Source organism: Pithys albifrons, chromosome 9 (genome assembly GCF_047495875.1).
Source record: "Pithys albifrons albifrons isolate INPA30051 chromosome 9, PitAlb_v1, whole genome shotgun sequence".
Lineage (NCBI taxonomy): Eukaryota > Metazoa > Chordata > Aves > Passeriformes > Thamnophilidae > Pithys > Pithys albifrons.
The window spans coordinates 2,928,061-2,950,727 of record NC_092466.1 but is presented as its reverse complement, the minus strand read 5'-3'; the positions used below and the strand labels follow the sequence as shown (position 1 = coordinate 2,950,727).

General features: G+C 46.8%; 2 protein-coding genes across 3 annotated transcripts in view; one reads left to right on the top strand and one right to left on the bottom strand.

The window, feature by feature from the left end:
• Positions 1-22,667, top strand: part of DOCK1 (dedicator of cytokinesis 1) — a 359,613-nt gene that overhangs the window by 127,206 nt on the left and 209,740 nt on the right. The window lies entirely within an intron of this gene.
• The window catches only part of INSYN2A (inhibitory synaptic factor 2A), a 50,236-nt gene that overhangs the window by 15,343 nt on the left and 12,226 nt on the right, over positions 1-22,667 (bottom strand). The window contains exon 2 of the mRNA XM_071564198.1: positions 19,090-20,176. Within this exon, the coding sequence (XP_071420299.1) occupies positions 19,090-20,171 (1,082 nt within the window). The 5' untranslated portion in view covers positions 20,172-20,176. The remainder of the gene's footprint in view (positions 1-19,089; positions 20,177-22,667) is intronic.

The following is a 22,667-nucleotide window of genomic DNA, read 5'->3' as shown; positions in this document are numbered from 1 at the left end:
AGCATTGAGCAATAAATACATATAATTAATAAATAAATGCATGATAACATACAATAGATACATAAATAAACACAGAATGCCTTACATTAGGAGGAATATATAAATAGAATACTGAAAAATAGATTCTATTTTGAAATTTTGTGCCTCTAGTGAGGTTTGTTGTAGGGATGTTTATGTCTTAAAAGGAAAAAAGTGCCTTTTCCATAAGATTTCCTGCACTCCTCCAGCTGCAGCTGTGCTTTGTCATGCTCTGGTTTGAGGTCTGGTCCAGCAATGACTCTTCATTTACCTGTGATTGCCTCTGATTTGGCCACTTTTAATTAAAAAGGGGTTTTTAAGGTGTTCAGGTTGTGTTTTATGCATAGAAATGTCATGAAAATGAATATATGAAATTAAAAAGAGGGTGGCTGCCTGTCAACATCAATGTCCTGGCATGCAAATGAGTTTAAAATGTTTAAAATGTGAATTCCTAGGTCGATATTTCTGCATTAGGAGTTAAATATTCCTTTGGAAAATCCCCAATTTAGCCTCTTTTAAAGACTGACCTCAACTAATTCAGTGTTGCTTTGTCACCAGGGGCATCTCTGCCCCTTCCCTGCCCCTGCAGGGACAGAGCCCTTACCCTGACAAGGAACACTAATGAAAAATGCAGCATTTGCTGGGGAAAATTGCCTGATTTGTGAGGTGCCAAACCACCCAGCCTGTCTAATATCAGGTGTTAATGAGGCCTCACTCTGGACTCTTTGATGTGCCCGTCCCTGAGATGAGAAATGAGCAGCTCTGAAATGCTGCAGCCTCTTTGTTTAGCTCAGAAAATACCAGCTGGTCCCAACAATGGGGATTTTCTCCAGTATTTTATAGGTTTGGAGATGTGACCATGAGTGGTCTGGGGTTGTGTGGTGGCCATGTGGGTGGTGGGCACAGCTCTTGGCACCTTGGTGGCATGGACAGAAGTTCATAAGGAGGAGAATCTACTTATTTTAAGGTTTTTTTTCCTTCTAAAATGAAATGCAGCACAGAGTTCTGGCTGCTCTGGGTGCTGTTGGTTGTGCTCTCCTAAGAGCAGAAGCAACACCTGGGTTTCAGTTTTTTAAACTCTTCCAGGAGGCAACATTCAAATTGTCACTACTCTTAGACTTGTAAAATGGTTATTTTTTTCCCCAAGCTATTGATCAAATAGTAAAAGCTCTTACTAAAGACACAACATTTAAAGGCTGCAGATGAGTTGGTGAAGGCCTTTATTTACTGAGGACATAAAGAACAGTCAATAGTTGCCCTCAGAGGAAGGGGCAGGGCTGTGTCAGATCCTCTTTATAGGTAAAGCCATAAACACACCGTGCTTGGTGCCAACTTCTTTTGTCTTTTTGTTTCAAATTAGTTTCCAGTTGGGACATTTCCATTCATCTCTAAGCCTGCAAACGACCATTGAAATGAGTTAATTATCTGGCTCGTGGATTAATGACCTCCCTCCCTCTCTCTGCCAGTCTCTCCTTCCACAGGTCTCTGCTGTTCCTGCCCAGCCTCTGCTCTGCTGCTGGGAAATCATGGAATAACAAGGGTTTCTAGGAAGGTCTTCAAAGGTGTAGGATCACAAATTGTGTTGGGTTGGAAGGACCTCAAAGCCCACCCAGTGCCACCCCCTGCCATGGGCAGGGACACCTCCCACCAGCCCAGGGTGCTCCAAGCCCTGTCCAGCCTGTCCTGGGACACTCCCAGGGATGGGGCAGCCACAGCTTCTCTGGGCACCTGTGCCAGGGCCTGCCCACCCTCCCAGCCAGGAATTCCTTCCCAATATCCCATCTAGCCCTGCCCTGTGTTAGTCTGAAGCCATTCCCTGTGTCCTGTCCCTCCAGCCCTTGTCAATAATCTCTTCATGCTTCTTTTAGCTCTTTCAGGTTCTGCAAGGTCCCAGTTAGGCCCCCCAAAAGCTTCTCCTCCTCTCCAGGCTGGACAATCCCAGCTCTCCTGGAGCTCCTTCAGGCACTGGAAAGTCACAATGAGATCACCCAAAGCTTCTCCTCTCCAGGCTGGACAATCCCAGCTCTCCTGGAGCCCCTTCAGGCACTGGAAAGTCACACTGAGGTTCCCCAAAGCTTCACCTCTCCAGACTGGACAATCCCAGCTCTCCTGGAGCCCCTTCAGGCACTGGAAAGTCACACTGAGGTCCCCCCAAAGCTTCTCCTCTCCAGGCTGGACAATCCCAGCTCTCCTGGAGCCCCTTCAGGCACTGGAAAGTCACACTGAGGTCCCCCCAAAGCTTCTCCTCTCCAGGCTGGACAATCCCAGCTCTCCTGGAGCCCCTTCAGGCACTGGAAAGTCACACTGAGGTTCCCCCAAAGCTTCACCGCTCCAGGCTGGACAATCCCAGCTCTCCTGGAGCCCCTTCAGGCACTGGAAAGTCACACTGAGGTCCCCCCAAAGCTTCTCCTCTCCAGGCTGGACAATCCCAGCTCTCCCAGCCTTTCCTCCCAGCTGAGCTGCTCCATCCTCTGCCCATCCTGGTGCCCCCTCTGGATTTGCTCCAGGACTATGCCCATTGTTTTTTTAGGTGTTATGGGGGATTTGCTCAAAACCAGTGAGGTTTCTGGCAGTGGTTGTTAAAGGGAACTGGTCAGGTCAGCAGCTTGCACTGAATCTTATAAATATGATTTTTATTTTGTCCCTAACTGGGGTGTTTGGGACCTGTGGTGGTCACTGTGGGACTGGGACAAGGGGAGAAGGTTTTGCCCTAAGCTGTGGTTCTGCTTCCTTAACTCACAGTGGCTTTGGAATCAAATTAAAAATAAGGGATCAAATCCAATTGGGTTTGTGAACTGTCTTAATAAATTTGGGGTTTCAGTATTTTATTTAAATTACTTTGCTCAGAGCAGCTGTGGCTGCCCCAGCCCTGGGAGTGTCCCAGGCCAGGTTGGACAGGGCTTGGAGCCCCCTGGGCTGGTGGGAGGTGTCCCTGCCCATGGCAGGGGTGGCACTGGGTGGGCTTTGAGGTCCCTCCAACCCAAACCATTCCAGGATTCCATGTGCTGGTTTATATTGGATTTTGGGAAGGAATTCCTGGCTGGGAGGGTGGGCAGGCCCTGGCACAGGTGCCCAGAGAAGCTGTGGCTGCCCCATCCCTGGGAGTGTCCCAGGTCAGGTTGGACAGGGCTTGGAGCAGCCTGGGCTGGTGGGAGGTGTCCCTGCCCATGGCAGGGGGTGGCACAAGATGGTTTTTTTTAAGCTCCTTTGCAGCCCAAACCAACCTGTGATTCTATTACATGATCATCCTTAAATGCACAATAATTCCAGATTCTCATATACTTAAACCATATTTGCTGGGATAAGGCAGACTTGTTAAGCTGATGAAAATGGTCCTTTGATATAAGGATTTAAAAAGGAGATTATTTTTGCATGATAAGTTTGAAATCCTGCTTTCTCAAGTGACATATTTGGCTGTGCTTGGTTTTAGCATCACTGTCACTCCCCAGCCTTGCTGCTTCTGGTGAGACACTCATTTCCTAGTTGATGTAATTCATGATGAAATCTCCTTTAAGCAGTGCTTTCCTCATTGAGTATTTTTAGCTTTCCAGAGATGATTTTTCTTACATATTCAGTGATGTTTTCTCCTTTGAACCCCCCTGTCAGAATTCTCTGTAAGCCCCAAGAACACCCCATGGTGTCCCAGTGTTTGGTTTCCATCAGGCACTCCCAGAGCTCTGTGTTAGGGGAGTGTGTTAGTACAGTATAAATTCAATTACTTCTATATAAATTAATTCTGTTGTTGATACCTCAGGGCTTTGGACTTTTACTTTCTTGTTTTCACATAATTATCTACATAAACACTTGCATGGAATTCATCTCCTTCCTACCAGCAAGGATTTCACTGCTGGCACTGTGTGAATTTTCGGCTCTGAGGTTGATTTTCAGTGCAGACTTCCTGAAAAATACTGAGTTTTTAGCAGTGTTACCTCCTAGAAAGAGTCTGTGAGCTCTGTGGAGAGCAGGGGAAGGACAGCAGAGCTCTGGGTGATCTTTCCTTGTGAAATGGAGTGTTTTGAATAAACTTCTTTCCTTCCTCTTACAATTTTTGGAAGGTGTTGCAGCGAGGAGAGCTCAGGTTAGAGACCAAAAGCCTTGTCATGTAAGAAGAAACCCTTTAAAATGAGAAGTCTTTCACTAAACAAAGATTCCTCCAGAACATCTGTCCTCTTTTTAGAGAAATGCAAGTTGAGTTTGGGCTGATTCAGATCCCAGGTGGAATATTCCAGACTGACCTGGGAGCCTGGAGTGCCCTCTGAGCTGCCCCTGCCGTGCCCAACATGCCCCACCTGAAGATCATCTCAGCATTAAGCCCTGCAGCTCCTTTAATTAGCCTTAATCCCCTAATTTGGGGAATCCCTCACGGGTTTAGGGGTAGGAATATTACAGTTTTTAGCTCAGTCTCTCCCTTTTTCCAGCCATTCTTCAAGGTGGTTCAACTTGGGAGCTCAGCTGGGAGGTTGAGCTTCACCTGTGTGGTGTGAGGGCTGAGGTGCCTGTAAATCCCAGAATCCCAGCATGGATTTGGTTGGGAGGGACCTTCAGGGGTCATCTTATCCCACCCTTGCCATGGGCCACTAGCCCAGGTTGGTCCCAGCCCTGTCCAGCCTGGATGGAGGTGCAGGTGGGCACATTGTGAGGGCACCATCTGTGCCTTCCAGCAACGAGTTCCTTCCCAACTCCTCCTTCTGACTCCAGGAATAAGACCCAAATCTTGGCCTTTCCCCTTTGAACCAGTGACTCCCCAGTTCCTCCTCAGTGATAAAACCCAGAACCACAATTGCTCATCAGAGAAACATCAGAAGGATCTCCTCGTTTGTATCTTGTGGGTGCTGAAGGAAATGTTTTGGTTTAATGAAGTTGCTTTTTGGGGAACTGGCTACAAACCCTGGGAGGTTTTTTGCCAAAAACAATGAGGAAAATAAGACTTGAGTAACTGTGGGGTTTTCTTGTTTGGTTTTTCAGCCCTGTCCACAGAGCAAAGCAAACACATCCCTGGTCTGGGGGGATGAGTGTTGAGCTGCAAGAAGGGAACCTGATCTGTAATCATCTTCTCTGGGCCTCACATTATTCCTGGAATTCCCTACAACTTCAGATCTGAAGTGATTTGATGTTCACTGAGGAGAAGTCATGAGTCCTTTGACACATCCCGGATTTTCTGTTTCCATGTGGATGTGCAGAGATGGGCAGGACACAGAATCCTAAAATTTCAGACTGGGTTGGGTTAGAGGAGACCCTAAATGTGATCCCATCCCACCCCCTGCCATGGGCAGGGACACCTTCCCCTGGTTGCTCCAAGCCCTGTCCAACCTGGCCCTGAAGGTCCTGGATGGGGGATGGATCTGCATCTTCCCTTTGGGAAGGAGATCTCTTTCCCACCCAAAGTTTTCCCCATATTTTCCCTTTGGGAAGGAGATCTCTTTTCCACCCCAAGTTTTCCCTGTATTTTTCCTCTGGGAAGGAGATCTCTTTTCCATCCCAAGTTTTCCCCATATTTTCCCTCTGGGAAGGAGATCTCTTTTCCATCCCAAGTTTTCCCCATATTTTCCCTCTGGGAAGGAGATCTCTTTTCCATCCCAAGTTTTCCCCATATTTTCCCTTTGGGAAGGAGATCTCTTTTCCATCCCAAGTTTTCCCCATATTTTTCCTTTGGGAAGATCTCTTTTCCATCCCAAGTTTTCCCCATATTTTCCCTTTGGGAAGATCTCTTTTCCATCCCAAGTTTTCCCCATATTTTCCCTTTGGGAAGATCTCTTTTCCATCCCAAGTTTTCCCCATATCTTTCCTCTGGGAAGGAGATCTCTTTTCCACCCCAAGTTTTCCCCATATTTCCTTTGGGAAGGAGATCTCTTTTCCATCCCAAGTTTTCCCCATATTTTTCCTTTGGGAAGATCTCTTTCCATCCCCAAGTTTTCCCCATATTTTCCCTCTGGGAAGGAGATCTCTTTTCCATCCCAAGTTTTCCCCATATTTCCTTTGGGAAGGAGATCTCTTTTCCATCCCAAGTTTTCCCCATATTTTTCCTCTGGGAAGGAGATCTCTTTTCCACCCCAAGTTTTCCCCATATTTTTCCTATCTACATTTCATAATTATTTTCAGGAGGCTTTCATTGGATCCCATTGGATCCCCTTGGCCTTCTTGGCCACCTGGGCACACTGGTGGCTCCTGCTGAGCTTCCTGTCCCTCAGTCCCCCCCGGTCCCTCTGCCTGTCCCTCTCCAGCAATTTCCCCCCTCCTCTTCATTCATTTCTATCAGCAAAGTCACTTTTGTGAGGGATGAAAACCTCTGGATCCCTCCAGAACTTCTGCTCTGCTGCCAAACCAGGAGGTGTGTGCAGGTACAACCACTCTGGCTCACAGAAAGGGCTTCTGAGAGATCCCTTGGCCAGGAGGAAACGTGGCTTTAGCCTTTCTGCTGCTGTGCTTTCATTAAGTTGGGAATTATTAATTAGCAGTTTTCATTTATAGCCCCTGAAATGAGGAGGGGTGTTGTGCTTTGAGGGATCACCTCGAGGCTTTTCTGCTTGATGCAACCATGGAATTGTTCCGTGTTTTTTAGGAGTCTTGTGTGCTTTGGGGGTTTGAGGGGTTTTGTGGTTTCCCTCCTTGGTTTCACCTAAAAATTTTCCTGGTTTTCTCTGTTTTGTATTTTCCCTGTTCCTTTTTTTTGTTTGTTTGGGGTTTTTTTTGTTTTGTTTTTGTTTTGTTTGGTTTTGGTTTTTTTTGTTTTTTCTTTGCTTTTTTCTTTTTTGTTTGTTTTGTTTTTGTGGGGTTTTTGTTTTTTTGTTTCGTTTTGGGTTTTTTGTTGGTTTTTTTTTGTTTTTGTTTTATTGAGTTTTTGTTTTGTTTTTTTGTTTGGTTTTGGTTTTTTGTTGGTTTTTTTTGTTTTTGTTTTATTGAGTTTTTGTTTTGTTTTTTTTGTTTGGTTTTTTGTTGTTTTTTGTTTGTTTTTGTTTTATTGGGGTTTTTTGGGTTTTTTTTTGGGGGGTTTTTTTGTTTGTTTTGTTTTTGTGGGGTTTTTGTTTTTTTGTTTGGTTTTGGTTTCTTTGTTGGTTTTTTTTGTTTTTGTTTCATTGAGTTTTTTTGTTTTGTTTTTTGTTTGGTTTTGGTTTTTTGTTTTTTTTTTTGTTTTTGTTTTATTGAGTTTTTTTGTTTTGTTTTTTTGTTTGGTTTTGGTTTTTTTGTTGTTTGTTTTTTTTGTTTTTGTTTTATTGGGGTTTTTTGGGTTTTTTTGGGTTTTTTTTGGTTTTTTTTGTTTGTTTTGTTTTTGTGGGGTTTTTGGTCTTTGGTTTTTTGTTTGTTTGCTTCTTTGTTTGTTTTATTGGGGTTTTTTGGTTTTTTTTTGTTTTTTGGGGGTTTTTTTGTTTGTTTTGTTTTTGTGGGGTTTTTGTTTTTTGTTTGGTTTTGGGTTTTTTGTTTGTTTTTTTTTGTTTTGTTTTATTGAGGTTTTTTGTTTTGTTTTTTGTTTGGTTTTGGGTTTTTTGTTGTTTGTTTTTTTTTTGTTTTATTGGTTTTTTTTGGTTCTTTTTTTGTTTTTTCGGGGGTTTTTTTGTTTGTTTTGTTTTTGTGGGGTTTTTGGTTTTTTGTTTGGTTTTGGTTTTTTGTTGTTTTTTTATTTTATTGAGTTTTTGGTTTTGTTTTTTGTTTAGTTTTGGTTTTTTGTTGTTTTTTTGTTTTATTGGTTTTTTGGTTTTTTTTTGTTTTTTGGGGGGTTTTTTTGTTTTGTTTTTGTGGGGTTTTTGGTCTTTGTTTGGTTTTTTGTTTGTTTGTTTTTTGTTTTTGTTTTATTGGGTTTTTTTGGTTTTTTTGGTTTTTTTTTGTTTTTTTTGTTTGTTTTGTTTTTGTGGGGTTTTTGTTTGGTTTTGGTTTTTTTGGGTTTTTTTTTTGTTTTTGTTTTATTGAGGTTTTTTTGTTTTGTTTTTGTTGGGTTTTGTTTGTTTGTTTTCTCCTGGGAGCTGAGGAGCCCTCAGAGATCCCCACAGGTGTGAGTGACCCCAGCTTTGTGCTTTTCTTTAAGCACTGACTGAGCATTAAATAAATCCTTTTAAACAGAGTTTTCCTCTCTCCCACTGAGCATCTCCCTGGGCAGCTCCACCTCCCACCATCCCAGGTTGCTCCAAGTCCTTCCAACCTGCCTTTAAACACCCCCACACCTGAACCCCCTTTCTCCTCTCTCTTGTTATTCCAGGGCTGATCTCACTGAGTTGGTTTCTGAGGATTCTTTGTCAGGCTGTTTCCAAGACAGTGGTTTGTTGTCTTTCCCTGAATCCTGACAGTTGGAAGCAGATGACTAATTTTCTTTTGGAGGTATTGGCACTGTGGGGGTGTGGCACAACTCCCACGACAGCAATTCAAGTGTTTGCACCCTGTAAATACATTTTTGTCTCATGCTCAGGTTAGTCAGGGAGGGTTTTTTAAAAAAATTAAATACATATTTTAATAGGCCTGTCAAATGATTTAAAAACCCCACCGAGGACAGAGAGAATTGGAACATATTTCAAGTGAAAATCACGAAATCTTACAAGAATTAGGTGCATACAAAGTCTTGCATCTCTCCTGAATCTTTGTGCCTCTGTTGTCCCATCAGGAAAATCAGGAGGATAATTAAAATGTCAGCTCTTTGTCTTATTAATAATAATTCAGGGAATTTGTTTGCTCTGGCTGAATAACAACTGTGTTGATGGTGTGTAGTTGTTGGGCTGAGCATTTCCAGCAGGTTATCTGGGAGCACATTCCAGTAGTTGGGATAAATGTGAGTCCTGTTGCTTCCTCCTCCAGCCCAAGTTTCTTCCCTGTGGTTTCCTCCTGACCCCACACTCAGCACCAGATGGGCTGCACCACCCACCCTTTGCTCACTCCAGTCTGGGAATGTTCCTCTTCCCACCTCCCATGGCTCTTTCACCCCTAAATCCACTGAATTTTAACATTAATTTCCTGGGCTTGTTCAGGGGTGGGAATCCCTCCCTGTCAGTAACTCTGCAAACACAACTCCTTGGATCTTGCTTGGCTTGGGCTTTGAAATTAAGATTCCTGCTCACAGACACTGTTTCTATCAAAGGGGAAGGATGGAAATTAAAATAAGAGGTATTTTTTCATTATTTTGATGTGATTCAGATTTCAGTGTGAGCTCAAACACCCTGTGTGCATTTTATCTGAGCCTCCACCAGCTCAAAATAATAATTACACCAGCCAGACTTTTTAAAATCCTAAATGTGATGAAGTAGCATAAAATTAAGAATAGGGAGTACAACTGGTGGCCCCTGATGCTGCTGCTTGTGTGGTGCTTGTGCTTGGTGTCCAAGGAAGGACTGGATGTGGCACCCAGGGCTCTGGGCTGGGGGACAAGGTGGGCATCGGGCACAGGGTGGGTTCCAGGGGCTGGAAGGGCTTTGCCAAGGTGGGCATCGGGCACAGGGTGGGCTCCATGGGCTGGGAGGGCTTTGCCAAGGTGGGCATCAGGCACAGGGTGGGCTCCATGGGCTGGGAGGGCTTTGCCAAGGTGGGCATTGGGCACAGGGTGGGCTCCATGGGCTGGCAGAGCTTTTCCAAGGTGGGCATGGGGCACAGGGTGGGCTCCATGGGCTGGGAGGGCTTTGCCAAGGTGGGCATTGGGCACAGGGTGGGCTCGATGATCTCTAAGGTTCCAGTGACTCTGTACTTCCAAGAAGGATGGGAAGGTTTATAAGGAAAAAAAACCCAGCAGGAAGGACCCTGGAAGTGCTGAACTCTTCTCCTGCAGCTTGAGAAGGTCTCAGTATTTCAGTTTTCTCATTTCCATGGATAATGATAGTTTGAGGTTTCCCTGCAGCACAGGAGGATCCCCAGAGCAGGATCTCTGCCTGAGCTTTGGGCACAGTTACAGGTCCCATCCCTGGGAATTCCTTCTGAGCTTCTGTGGATGACAATGAAGCAAAGAAATGGCCTCTTATTTACCAAAGAAATGACCTGAGTCATGCCAGGTGTGAACTATTCCAGAGTGGGAAGTGCCTTGTTAGTGCCAGAAAAACTCTGCTGGTCTCCATGGTCCAGCCTCTCCTCCTGAGGAATTACCAGACCACTCACAGCTTCTCTGGCTTTAAACTGAAAGAGGGTGGATGTAGGGTGGAATATTGGGAAGGAATTCCTGGCTGGGAGGGGGGGCAGGCCCTGGCACAGGTGCCCAGAGCAGCTGTGGCTGCCCCTCCCTGGGAGTGTCCCAGGCCAGGTTGGACAGGGCTTGGAGCACCCTGGGCTGGTGGGAGGTGTCCCTGCCCATGACAGGGGTGGCACTGGGTGGGCTTTGAGGTCCTTTCCCACCCAAACCATTCTGGGATTCTGTGACACTGGAAACAAATTGTGCTGCTTTTCTCAGGGCTTGTTTATGACATGGGGAAAATGGTTGAACAACAGGGAACTCCTCATTTGTCTTCAACATTCCTCTGTATTGGCAAAGCTCAGAAAGGAGCCTGTAGTGTGGACACCTTAGTTTTTTGAAGGTGTGAACTGAGAACAGTTCCTGGATGTGTCATTAAAAACACAGGAGGATGGACAGATCCATGCCTGGGAGCTCCTCCCTTCAAAGAGTTTTCCTGAGTCCACAGATCCCAGAATGGTCTGGTTGGAAGGGACCTTAAAGACCATCTCCTTCCACCCCCCAGATCTGAATCCAGCTCAGCTCTCCATCATCTCCCATGTTTTCTTGCCTTCAGTTCCCTGGATATGTTACACAGGAGCTTTTCTAAGACTGAACTGAATGTTCACATCCCAGATCTGAACCCTGGGAGAGCTGGAGCCTCAACAGTTTAAACCCAGAACATCTTCAGACAAGTCTTTTTCCTCTTTTCGTCCCATTTTTCCCCTTTTTCAGGATGAGAGACAATTGTGGGGGCTCAGGGGCAGGTGTCAATTAGAAACCTGTTGTTCCACCTCCTGCTGAAGGAGCAGCAGTGAAGAATTTAACCTTGTGCAGCAACTTTGGGTCTCATTTAACCAGGTGGGGGTTGGTCTCTTCTCCCAGGCACTCAGCAATAGGACAAGGGGGCACGATGGGCTCAAGCTCTGCCAGGGGAAATTGAAGTTGGAGAGCAGAAAAAACTTCTTTGCAGAGAGAGTGCTCAGGGATTGGAAGGGGCTGCCCAGAGAGGGGGTGGATTCCCCATCCCTGGAGGTTTTTCAACTGAGCTTGGCCGTGGCACTGAGTGCCATGATCTGGTAAAGGGACTGGAGTTGGACCAAGGGTTGGACTTGGTGATCTCAGAGGTCTCTTCCAACCCAACTGAGAAGAGCAACGAGGCTGGAGAAGGGACTGGAGCACAAGTGCTGTGGGGAGAGGCTGAGGGAGCTGGGGGTGTTCAGCCTGGAGAAGAGGAGGCTCAGAGGTGACCTCAGCACTGTCTGGAACTGCCTGAAGGGAAGTTCTGGCCAGGTGGGGGTTGGTCTCTTCTCCCAGGCACTCAGCAATAGGACAAGGGGGCACGATGGGCTCAAGCTCTGCCAGGGGAAATTGGAGAGCAGAAAAAACTTCTTTGCAGAGAGAGTACTCAGGGATTGGAATGGGCTGCCCAGAGAGAGGGTGGATTCCCCATCCCTGGAGGTTTTTCAGCTGAGCTTGGCCGTGGCACTGAGTGCCATGATCTGGTAAAGGGACTGGAGCTGGACCAAGGGTTGGACTTGATGATCTCAGAGGTCTTTTCCAACCCAATCCATTCTATGATTCTATGGATGTGGCACTGAGTGAGAATCCACCACGTCTTGATCCAACCCCACTGTGATCACCAGCCCAGGGCACTCCGTGCCCTGGGCTGGTGATCACAGTGGGGTTGGATCAAGGGTTGGACTTGATGATCTTGCAGGTCTTTTCCAACCCAATCCATTCTATGATTCTGTGATTTTCCTCTGCCTGCACAGGGCCTGTCTCTCTGTCTCTCTGCATCCTGATGCTGCCAGCAGCCAAAGTGCAGTTATTGAGGGATTATTCTAATTGTGAATCCTGGGAATTGGGTCCCTTGTCCTCCTGGTTTTTAGCAGAGTGCTGGAGCAGGGAAGCTCTGCTTGCAGGTGATTTGGGCAGCCTGGTGGCACTGAAAGCTCCTGAGCTGTGCTAATACCAGTGGATATACTCAGCAAGGCTGCTGGTTGCTTTTAATCATCTCTGAGAAGACTTCCCAGGTCTGGATTGTGGCAATTTGCTCTGGTGGCCTTTGTGTCCCTGCAGCCAATGGGCTGGAAAAGCCCTGAGCCTGTTTCCCTTCAGGGCTGCTGATCCTCATGAAACAGGGGGGTGTGCTGGGCAATGACATCTCATCTTGGTTTTAAACTCCACTGAATAGCAACCAGATAGAAATCAAATCAGTTTTTGGAGCACCTCAAACCCTTTCCCTTTGAATTGTGTCTGTGCAGTGTATGCAGATAAAAACCTGGACTGTATTAACCAAGTAACTCACATTTTCTGAGACTCAGAATGTTCTTAGTGGTTTTTATTTTTGGAGAAAACAGAGTATTAAGATCAAGCAACTTTGCTAAAAAGATTTAATTTTTCTTAATGTTTTTTTCCACTGGTTGTTGCTAAGGGTTCCTTTTTCCTTTCTGTCCATCATTTGCTTGTTGAAACCCTCCCACCCCCCTGTTCCTCAGAAAGGATGGCTATAAACTGGCTGTGACAGCAGCATTATTGAAGTGCTCTCTATCTTCAGTGTTACAGTAGCCAGGCACTCTGAATTATTACACATTAATGTTCCAGGATGTCTGGGAACTGTGGAAGTTTGACCTTTTTATCCACTCTGACAATCTGATCTGAGGCTTTGATGATCAGCAACAGAATAAATGTGTCCAACTGTAATGAAAAATCCTATCAAAAATATAAATCTCATCACATTTTGAAGGCCTGTGAATTACTGTACTCTGAGATACTCATGTTACCTGCCCTTGTAAATCCAACTCCACATTGCTTTTAGTGAGCTAATCCAGGAAAAAATGGAATGTGAGGTTAAACCTTGGCTGGTGTTGGATCATCTCCCTTGGATGATGCTGCAGCTTTCAGTGAACAGGCTGAATTAATCAGCTTGCTTTGGGTTTGCTTTAAATAAGACAATTTCAAGGGCTCAGAGGGGTCATGTGGACTGACAGCAGGTATTGAAATGATTCCATGAGGAAATAGGGAGTACTCTTGGAAAAAGACAGGGAATAGTTAAACAAATGGCTTTAAGAAAAGGTACAGAAGGTGTTGTGGTGCTGTTGGAAATAAAAAGTAAAACCTGCTCCTACACAGCATTAAATGTTTCACTCTAAGACTGATCTTTGTGGAAACAGCTGAGGAAATTGTATATATAGATTAGAGTTTAAAAACCCCCAACAAACCATCAACCACCAGTGACCCAAGGATTACAAGGTGCACAAAGTGCTGATTTGTACAAAAATTAATTCCTTTTCCTTGACTAAGGACGATCCATCCAAACAGATTTCCTGGCTCTGCCTTAGGAAGGGGAATTGTGACAATCTCCAAGGTGTTGTGTTGTGTCTGTGGCTGGGAATGATCTGTCAGTGATGCAGAATCTGAAATGCAGCAGCTCCAGGGAGGGGAAGGAGGAAGGATTTAGGAGGTGGCCTCAGGGGGAGTAATAAAAGGGATGTGGCTGCTCCAAAGGACAGGCAGGATGGATGGATGGATGTCAGGATCACAGCCTTGGAAACAGAGGCACTCACTGTGGTCCTGCTCCCCAAGGCTGCTGTTACAGGCTCCTAAAACCTGCTGTCACTCAGAATGGGACACAATTTGTGCCTCACAGATGGAATTTGCCACGTTCTTTCTGGTTTTCATGTCTTTGTAGAGCAGCTGCTTTCTGCTGTTCAGCTTCTCTGCTGCTCCCTCCCATTTCCAGGTTTTCTCTGTGAAATTGTTTTGGTAAACCTTTCCTTTGCCATGTGTGGAATTGAAAAAACAAAGGCAAAGAAGGGGGGAAATCCCAAATGAGGGGCTGTCCCATCATTTCTGAGCTGGCACTTCTTTTGGGGACTCCCCCAAGCCTTCCCTTCTCCTCGTGAGGAACAGGGATGGTGGAGGTCTGGGCTGGTGGGTGTGGGTGCTGAGCAGACAGCAGAGCCCTTCCCTGCCCTGTGCCCTTGGCTGGGCTGCAGAGCCCCTCAAAGCAAAGAGCAAACACTGGGCAAGGACTGTTTGGCTCCCTGGCTTTGCTCTGCCTTTGCACAGGAGGTTGGGTTGGGTGACCTTGGGGGTGATGCTGCCAGGGAAGGCAGAGGGTGCTCCTTGCTCAAACAGCCACCCAAACATTGAATATTGGCTTCTTTTCTGCTCAGAAATGTGAGTAAGAGGCACAAATATCCCTTAGTCACTGAAAAACAAGAGCTGACATTTAAATTCCCTCCATGACAACGTGTTCTTTCAAAGCCTCTTCGAAGGAGTTTGGTGAGAGCTCTTTAAATTCCTGAGCCACTGCTGACTAATAAATGAATATAAATTATCTCTGCAACAGGTTCATTTAACTCTTGTCTAATGTGTAGCATTTGGCCTGTCAGAGTCAAAACACTGTGACTTGTTTTTGTGTGGCAAATTGAGCACTTTGTTTATTAAAATTGCTGATTTGTTGTATAATGAGGGAGGCCCAGATTTCTGTTCCTTTCCACTCTCAGGATTTAAAGGGCAGGTCACTGCAGAGTATTTTGGATTATGTGTTCATGTCCTGTTACACATTTCCTAGATGTTATTAGCCAGGTTTTAGAATTACTAACTTGCAGTTTGCTTTCAGTGATGCTTCACACAGAGCAGGATTTGGCTTGTTAATTCTGTCTGAAGGTGGACAAATATGTCCATAAGTGATGGAGATTGCTCAGAGTTCCTCAGAATGACACTGGAACATAAACCTGGCTTTGTGTTGTGCAGCTCAACCTGCATCATGTAATATTCAGTGCTTTTTAAACTCTGAGCTTAATTGAAGCTGCAGCTCTGCCCTTTCTTCATGCCTGACTTAAGGCAACCAGAAATCTCTGTGTTTTACTGGGACAGAATTTGGGGTTTTTTGGAGAAAGGCATCCAATAAGCTCTTTCACAGCATCACAGAAAGAATCCCGGACTATTCTGAGTTGGAAGGACCCCCAAGGACCATCGAGTCCAATTCTTCAGTCAATGGCCCACAGAGGGGATTGAACCCATGACCTTGGTGTTGTTACAACCAAGTTTTAACCAACTGAGCTAACCTGTGTTTTACCGGGACAGAATTTGGGGTTTTTTTGGAGAAAGGCATCCAGCAAGCTCTTTCACAGCATCACAGAAAGAATCCCAGACTATTCTGAGTTGGAAGGGACCCACCAGGATCATTCAGTCCAACTCTTAAGTCAATGGCCCACAGAGGGGATTGAACCCATGACCTTGGTGTTGTTACAACCAAGTTTTAACCAACTGAGCTCACCTGTGTTTTGCTGGGATAGAATTTGTTTTTTTGGAGAAAGGCATCCAGCAAACTCTTTCACAGCATCACAGAAAGAATCCCAGACTATTCTGAGTTGGGAGGGACCCACCAGGATCACTGAGTCCAAATCCCAGACTATTCTGAGTTGGAAGGGACCCACCAGGATCATTCAGTCCAACTCTTAAGTCAATGGCCCACACAGGGGATTGAACCCATGACCTTGGTGTTGTTACAACCAAGTTTTAACCAACTGACCTAACCTGTGTTTTGCTGGGATAGAATTTGATTTTTTGTAGAAGCTTCCACATACAAAGGCAGAACTGCTGCTTTGCCAACATGTTAGAAAGTAATGATAGAAATAATATACAATTTACTAATTTCCTTTGCTGTTGGGGAGTCACAGGCTGGTTGTGTTTCTTCTCCCCTTTCCCTCAGCACAGTTGGGAGTGGGATGTTGTTCCCAGCTGCAGAGGGGGTAGCTCTGACACTTTGGGAAGCAGCCATGGATGCTCCTGCTGCCTTCAGAGATGCTGCTGCGCTCGTGCTGGCACCAACTCATTTGGTGATGAATTGCAGTAATAGCAGTTCAGGACCTACAGCATATTAGTGCAAATGAATCCACTGAGCACCAGTCCCCTGGCACTGATTCCCTTCAAGGGGGAACCATCTGACTAAAGAATTTAGCTGGGGCTTTCTTTTGTGGGTTTGTCATCTTTTTTTTTTAAGCAGCACTGTGGTATTTGTTTCTTATAGTATGTTATTCTAAGGAATTTCATATACATCAGAAAACCAGGAGAGTTTCATAGACACTGAACATTTCTTGCTGTTTTAGCAGATGGAAGACTCTTGTATTTTATAATAAACAGAGACAGAGCAGCAGCACTGCTTTAATTTCTTGATATAAACTGACCTCACACTTGGGTTATAAAAGGAAAAATTAAAATTGAGAAGGTCTCTAATAATTTAGGCAGTGCTGGATATCTGTGGCAAAAATGTCCAATGAATGCAGCAATTGGGAAGAATTATTGTAACAAAGGGATGGGGCAGCCTGCAATTGAAAGAGTTGTGTAATTTGAGGGGAATGAGGATAAAGACAGGCTTGGTGGTAATGATGTGTTGGTGCTTTGCAGGAGAACAGAGTGTTCTTTCTCCCAGGGCTGGAGTGTGAGCAGAGGAGAACAGCAATGGCCTGAGCACAATCCTTCTGTGCTGCCTCCCTCCAAATCCCCCAGCAGCCAGGAAATGCCAGGATCTGGGTTGCAGGGATTCCTAAAGCAGCAGAAAACAGGCAAATGTGCAGCTCCTTCCCTTTCCTCACAGCCCTCCTGCCCAGCAGCACCTTTGGGGTCGTGTCTACGTGTGCAGGGGGAGCTGGAAGTGGCTGCAGGTAGAAAGGAGTGCTGACAAACAGGCTCCTGGTGGTCAAGTGTAGTCTGGTGGACTCTAATCCATAAATCTGTGTGTCTGAGAGGCTGTGGAGATGTTCTGACCTGGGCTTTGTGGATACTTTCACTCCTTCAGGGCTAATACAGGTTGGCACCTACAGAGGAATTACTTGAAGGCCAATCATGGATAATTTTGTGCCAGGGCACACCCCTGAGGTTGGGAACATTAAATAGCTTTGCCTCTGTCAAGGCAATAAAAAATAGGTATTTGTGCACCTGTTCACAGAATCCCAGACTATTCTGAGTTGGAAGGAACCCACAAGGATCACTGAGTCCAAATCCCAGACTATTCTGAGTGGGGAGGGACCCACAAGGATCACTGAGTCCAAATCCCAGACTATTCTGAGTTGGGAGGGACCCACAAGGATCACTGAGTCCAAATCCCAGACTATTCTGAGTTGGAAGGGACCCACAAGGACCATCGAGTCCAAATCCCAGACTATTCTGAGTTGGAAGGACCCACCAGGATCACTGAGTCCAAATCCCAGACTATTCTGAGTGGGGAGGGACCCACCAGGATCATCGAGTCCAAATCCCAGACTATTCTGAGTGGGGAGGGACCCACAAGGATCACTGAGTCCAAATCCCAGACTATTCTGAGTGGGGAGGGACCCACAAGGATCACTGAGTCCAAATCCCAGACTATTCTGAGTGGGGAGGGACCCACAAGGACCATCGAGTCCAAATCCCAGACTATTCTGAGTTGGGAGGGACCCACAAGGACCATCAAGTCCAACTCTTCAGTCAATGGCCCACACAGGGGATTGAACTCATGACCTTGGTGTTATTACAACCAAATTTGAACCAACTGAGCTGATCTCAGTTGCTGTCCTACCTTTGGGAAGAGATGGAAAATGGCTTGTGTGGGGGAAGCAGAGGTATTTATAGCAGGTGTTTCTGGGGTGGGGGTGGTGTTCCTGCACACAGAGTTCTGGGGGATCAGGTGGGGAAGAAATAGTTTCTCTGTACTTTGTGATATGACAAGCAGCCTGACACGTCTCTCCAAATCTCCTGCAGTTTCTGTAAGTTAAGAAAGGCAAGGGAATTCTTTTTCTGAACAATAATTTACAAAGAAATCGAATCATAGAGTCGTTCAGGTTGGAAAAGCACCTGTAAGAGCATCAAAACCCGTGTGGGTTTCAGCTACATCAAGAAACTTCCCAGCCTGAAGATCCAGGACTTGATAAGGTCCTGATATAGATGACTGATAATTGGCACAGATAACACTATAATCAGCTGTAAAAGAAACCAAACCCACTAGGGCTGTGTTGGCAGCAGTGCCCAACAGCTAAGAGGACTTTGTCATGACCCACATTTTGAGTTCCAAGGGTTAACATGATTTCTACATTCCTAAAGAGTTAAAGGAAAGATGCCCCTTTCTGGCTCGAAGGAAAACATGGGCAGCTTCAAACAGCTTGAGCTGCTGAGTTCTTCATTTTAAAATGCTGATGATTTCTTCTGACTAATTGTGATTCAATTACAGAGGTATTTAAAACCCCCAAACAGTGCATGTACATTTGGAGGGGCATTCATTGGCTAAAGATGAGAGAACTAAGGCGAGTCAGTCTGCAAAATGCTCGTTAGGGTGATACAAGAGAGGGCTTGAACTGTCCAGGGGAGGACTGAAGGTTGTACTGAGTTACAGGATCTATTTAATACCTATAGCTTGATTTAAATACTGCAAGTCAGGGATAAACATGATTTTCTTTCTTTCTGCTTGAGTTTGTTGTGTTCAGAGCTGTGTGAATGCTTTAAAAACCCCTTTGAAATTCAAAGTTTTCATTTCCTTCTGAAAGAAATACCATGAAAAATTCGGACGGGGAGAGTAAACCAGACGAGATTCGTGTGCCATTAATGGGATTATATTCAGAGTTGTAATATTATCCCTTAATCTTAAAAAGGTAAGTCTCTTGCAGAATTAAGGTTTTTCTGCTGCTTTTCGTGCCGTGTGAGGAATTATGGTTAATGCACGTTGCTGATGTGAGAGCGTCCTCACTAATACCTGCTCTGAGCAAAAGGCAGAGATGTATTACAGGCCCTTCGTTACATAATTCCTTAATTACCCCCTGGGACAAGCAGATAGCAATCTGTGACTAGGGCTGGGAGGTTTGCCGGGGATTGGCATCTAAAGCAGCCAAGCTTGGCATGGGATGTGCCAGCATCGGTAAGGGCGAGGGCACACGTGGTAAGGCAGGACAAGACTCATCCAAAAAGCTTCTACTCACCCTTCCCTGTGGGCTTCTCCTTTCTCGAGCTCCTGGATGACCCCCAACAACACCTTAATGGTCTCCTGGCTGGAGCTGATCAAGCTTTCCATCACCTGAAGCTGCGCTTTCAAGTCCACAACTTCGGTGTGAGGCACGATTTGTTGGCACTCCTCGGCCAGGGGTGCCCGCGGGGGCGTCTCGGCGCATTCGGTGGCCGCGCACCGCGCCGGGCACGCCGCGCCGTCGCCGTTCAGCTGCACCGTCCTGGCGCCGGCGCCCTCGGCGCACCACTCGCCCAGGCTGGGCAGGTCGGGCTGCGACGCCGGCAGGTACACCGTGGCCACCTCGGTCTTGAAGACCCTCCCGTGGTGGAGAGGTTGGGCGGTGTCCTCGGTGCTCAGCCGCGCTGCCACCGCCGTTCTCCCGCGGCTGGGCGGCCGTGCCGGCGCCTCCTCGGCCGAGGCTGGCAGAGCGGGAGGAGGCTGCTCTTGGGGAGAGCCGTGCAGGTCGCCGCCCTGCCAGGCCTCGGCGTCGTGGGCGCCCGCGTTGGCGCGCTCGGCCACGTGCGAGATGACCTCGGCGGTGTGCAGGCTGCCCGCCCTGCCGCCCCACGGCGCCGGCGCCGCCGAGCCGCCGCCCTCCCTGTCCTTGGCGTCCAGCAGGAACCCGTTGTTCTCGCCCGGCAGCGTGTCCACTGTCGAGGCGCTCTTCAGGATGTTCCCCTTTTTCCTGTCCAGAGGGAAGGTCTGGTAGCACTTCTTGAGGTCGGGCGAGGTCTGGACGCCGGTGCTGCGGGTGACGTTGGGGATGGACCTGCGCGCCGGCACCGTCATGTACTTGCGATACGCCGTCTTGTAGGCGATGGCCTTGGCCTCCCTCCTGTCGGGGTCCTGCGTGGCGGAGCCGGAGAGCTGCTTGTCCCTCTGCTCGTTCTGGGCCTCGCAGATGTCCTTGAACCTCACCTGCAGAGCCTTGTTGCGCTTCTTGATCTGCCGGTTGGGGTCCAGCGCGTATTTCATCTCCAGGGCCAGGGAAGCCGCGGGCTCCACGTCGCTGTCCGAGGCGCTGAGCAGGCATTTGCTGGGCTCCTTACTCACCATGGTGCCTGTGGGCAAAAACACAGAGCTTCAGGTTAGCACCAGAGTGCTGCTCGTCCCCCTCAGCCAGGCAGACTTGGGGCTGGCACAGGAGAAGAAAGGCATCCTGTCCTGGATCCAAACTAGCATGGCCAGCAGGCCCAGGGCAGTGACCCTTCCCCTGGACTCTGCCTTGGGGAGGCCACACCTTGAGTGTTGTGTTCAGTTCTGGGCCCCTCAGTTGAGGCAAGAGATTGAGGGGCTGGAGCGGGGCCAGAGAAGAGCAACGAGGCTGGAGAAGGGACTGGATGTGGCTCTGAGTGTCCTCTTAAACACCTCCAGGGACAGAAAATCCACCATGTCTTGATCCAACCCCACTGTGATCACCAGCCCAGGGCTCAGAGTGCCCTGGGCTGGTGGTCACAGTGGGGTTGGATCAAGGTTGGACTTGATGATCTCAGAGGTCTCTTCCAACCCAAGTGAGAAGAGCAACGAGGCTGGAGAAGGGACTGGAGCACAAGTGCTGTGGGGAGAGGCTGAGGGAGCTGGGGGTGTTCAGCCTGGAGAAGAGGAGGCTCAGAGGTGACCTCAGCACTGTGGGGAACTGCCTGAAGGGAAGTTCTGGCCAGGTGGGGGTTGGTCTCTTCTCCCAGGCACTCAGCAATAGGACAAGGGGGCACGATGGGCTCAAGCTCTGCCAGGGGAAATTGAAGTTGGAGAGCAGAAAAAACTTCTTTGCAGAGAGAGTGCTCAGGGATTGGAATGGGCTGCACAGAGAGGGGGTGGATTCCCCATCCCTGGAGGTTTTTCAGGTGAGCTTGGCCGTGGCACTGAGTGCCATGATCTGGTAAAGGGACTGGAGTTGGACCAAGGGTTGGACTTGATGATCTTGGAGGTCTTTTCCAACCCAATCCATTCTATGATTCTAAGAAGGTGCTGCCGCTCGCAACCGATGTGCTCCGCTCTGAACTCTTCCATGTTTAGCCAGGGGAGTTTTCTAGAGAACTGTGCTTTTTCTCTTGGTTTGGGATCCCCTGTTCCTCACAGAGGAGGTTTCCTGGCACCAGGATCTTTTCCAGACCCCTTTCCAGAGGACAGGGACTGTGGCTGCCTGCCCAGCACTCACAATTCCCTACCAGGCAGTATGTGCTCCCGGGACACCTGATGGGGAATGAAAACTCCACCTGATGGGGAATCAGAATGCCAGGGCAAATGAAAAACAAGTGTCTTTGGACAAGTAAAGAAAACTCCAGAGCTCTGACCACCCTTAATTCCCCTTTATTGCAAATGTGTGGTAGCAAGAAGTGTCAAACTGGCATTTTTTTCACTCTGTTCTTGCTTACCAAACATGTTTCTCCTGTCTAACGTAGGCAGCATCTTTGCAGGAAATTAGCTGGTCACTAGAGGTGTCATGATTTGGATTTTTATAAGGATTTACCTCATAGCTAAACCTAAATAGAAATTAATTATCATTAGCAACTTTGTGGATGCCTAAAATTTCTGAACTAGTGAAGTTTGTGGAAGGAGTCAGCAGTGCATCAATTAAGGGTTTGCTCCAAATGCAAAGCAGCTCATCCCTTCCCAGAGGCAGGGAATGCCTTTATGACACAGCTGCTTATCCCAAAGGGTCCTAAAGCACTGCAAAAAATTCCAAACCTGTGATGATTCACAGGAATTCCTTAATCTGTCATTGAAATATTATCAACACTTTCTCAAGGACGAGAAGATGCCCAAACCCAAGAGCCGTGTGTTTGTTCAGGTCATGGGGGATCTGGAGCAGCAGGATAGTTAAGATCTCATTTTTACACCTCATTTGAAGTTGTCATTTTTACTCTCCTATTGCACAAATTGCTCCCTGGGACTTGCTGAGTTACCAAATTCCCATTTAATCCAAATATTCTGTGTGCATCTCCCATTTAACCACTGATGGACCCCCAGAGGGACTCGGAGTACGATGTAAAACAAGTAAAGGGACCTTCAGGTGTATCTGAAATGCACTTTTAATTAAAATTCCTTTGTCTATTAAATGAAACATGTGCAACTCTTGAAGAGTTAAGTGCCACAATAGCATATGGTTTATAAAGCCAACTCAGGGGCACAAGGGAGTCAATCCTTATGACTGGTCTGTATTTAGTTTTAATTTCATTAATAGTGGGGAATTATTTTCAGTGGCAAATTGAATGGTTATGGGTTTTAAAAGGACTAATAGCATTTCCCTTAAGATATTAAGACACAAGAACTGCACAGTTGGATGTCTGGGTCAAAAAATCTCATGCAAATGTGTCATTAGTTATTTTTTAATTCATGTTTTAGTTCCCTGGTCCCAGTAATTTGGGAACAAGTAACTGAGATATTCTAAATTGCACCCAGTTTGCCTTTTCTGTCTGACTTGGGAGGCTCAGGGGGAGGTGAGGGAGCTGCAGTCACTTGAGGAGTTGCTGTCTGAGTCTACGTGGTGTGGTGGGAGGTCTGTAAAGAAAGCAAAAAGAAGGAAAATTCAGGACAAAGATGTTCAAATAA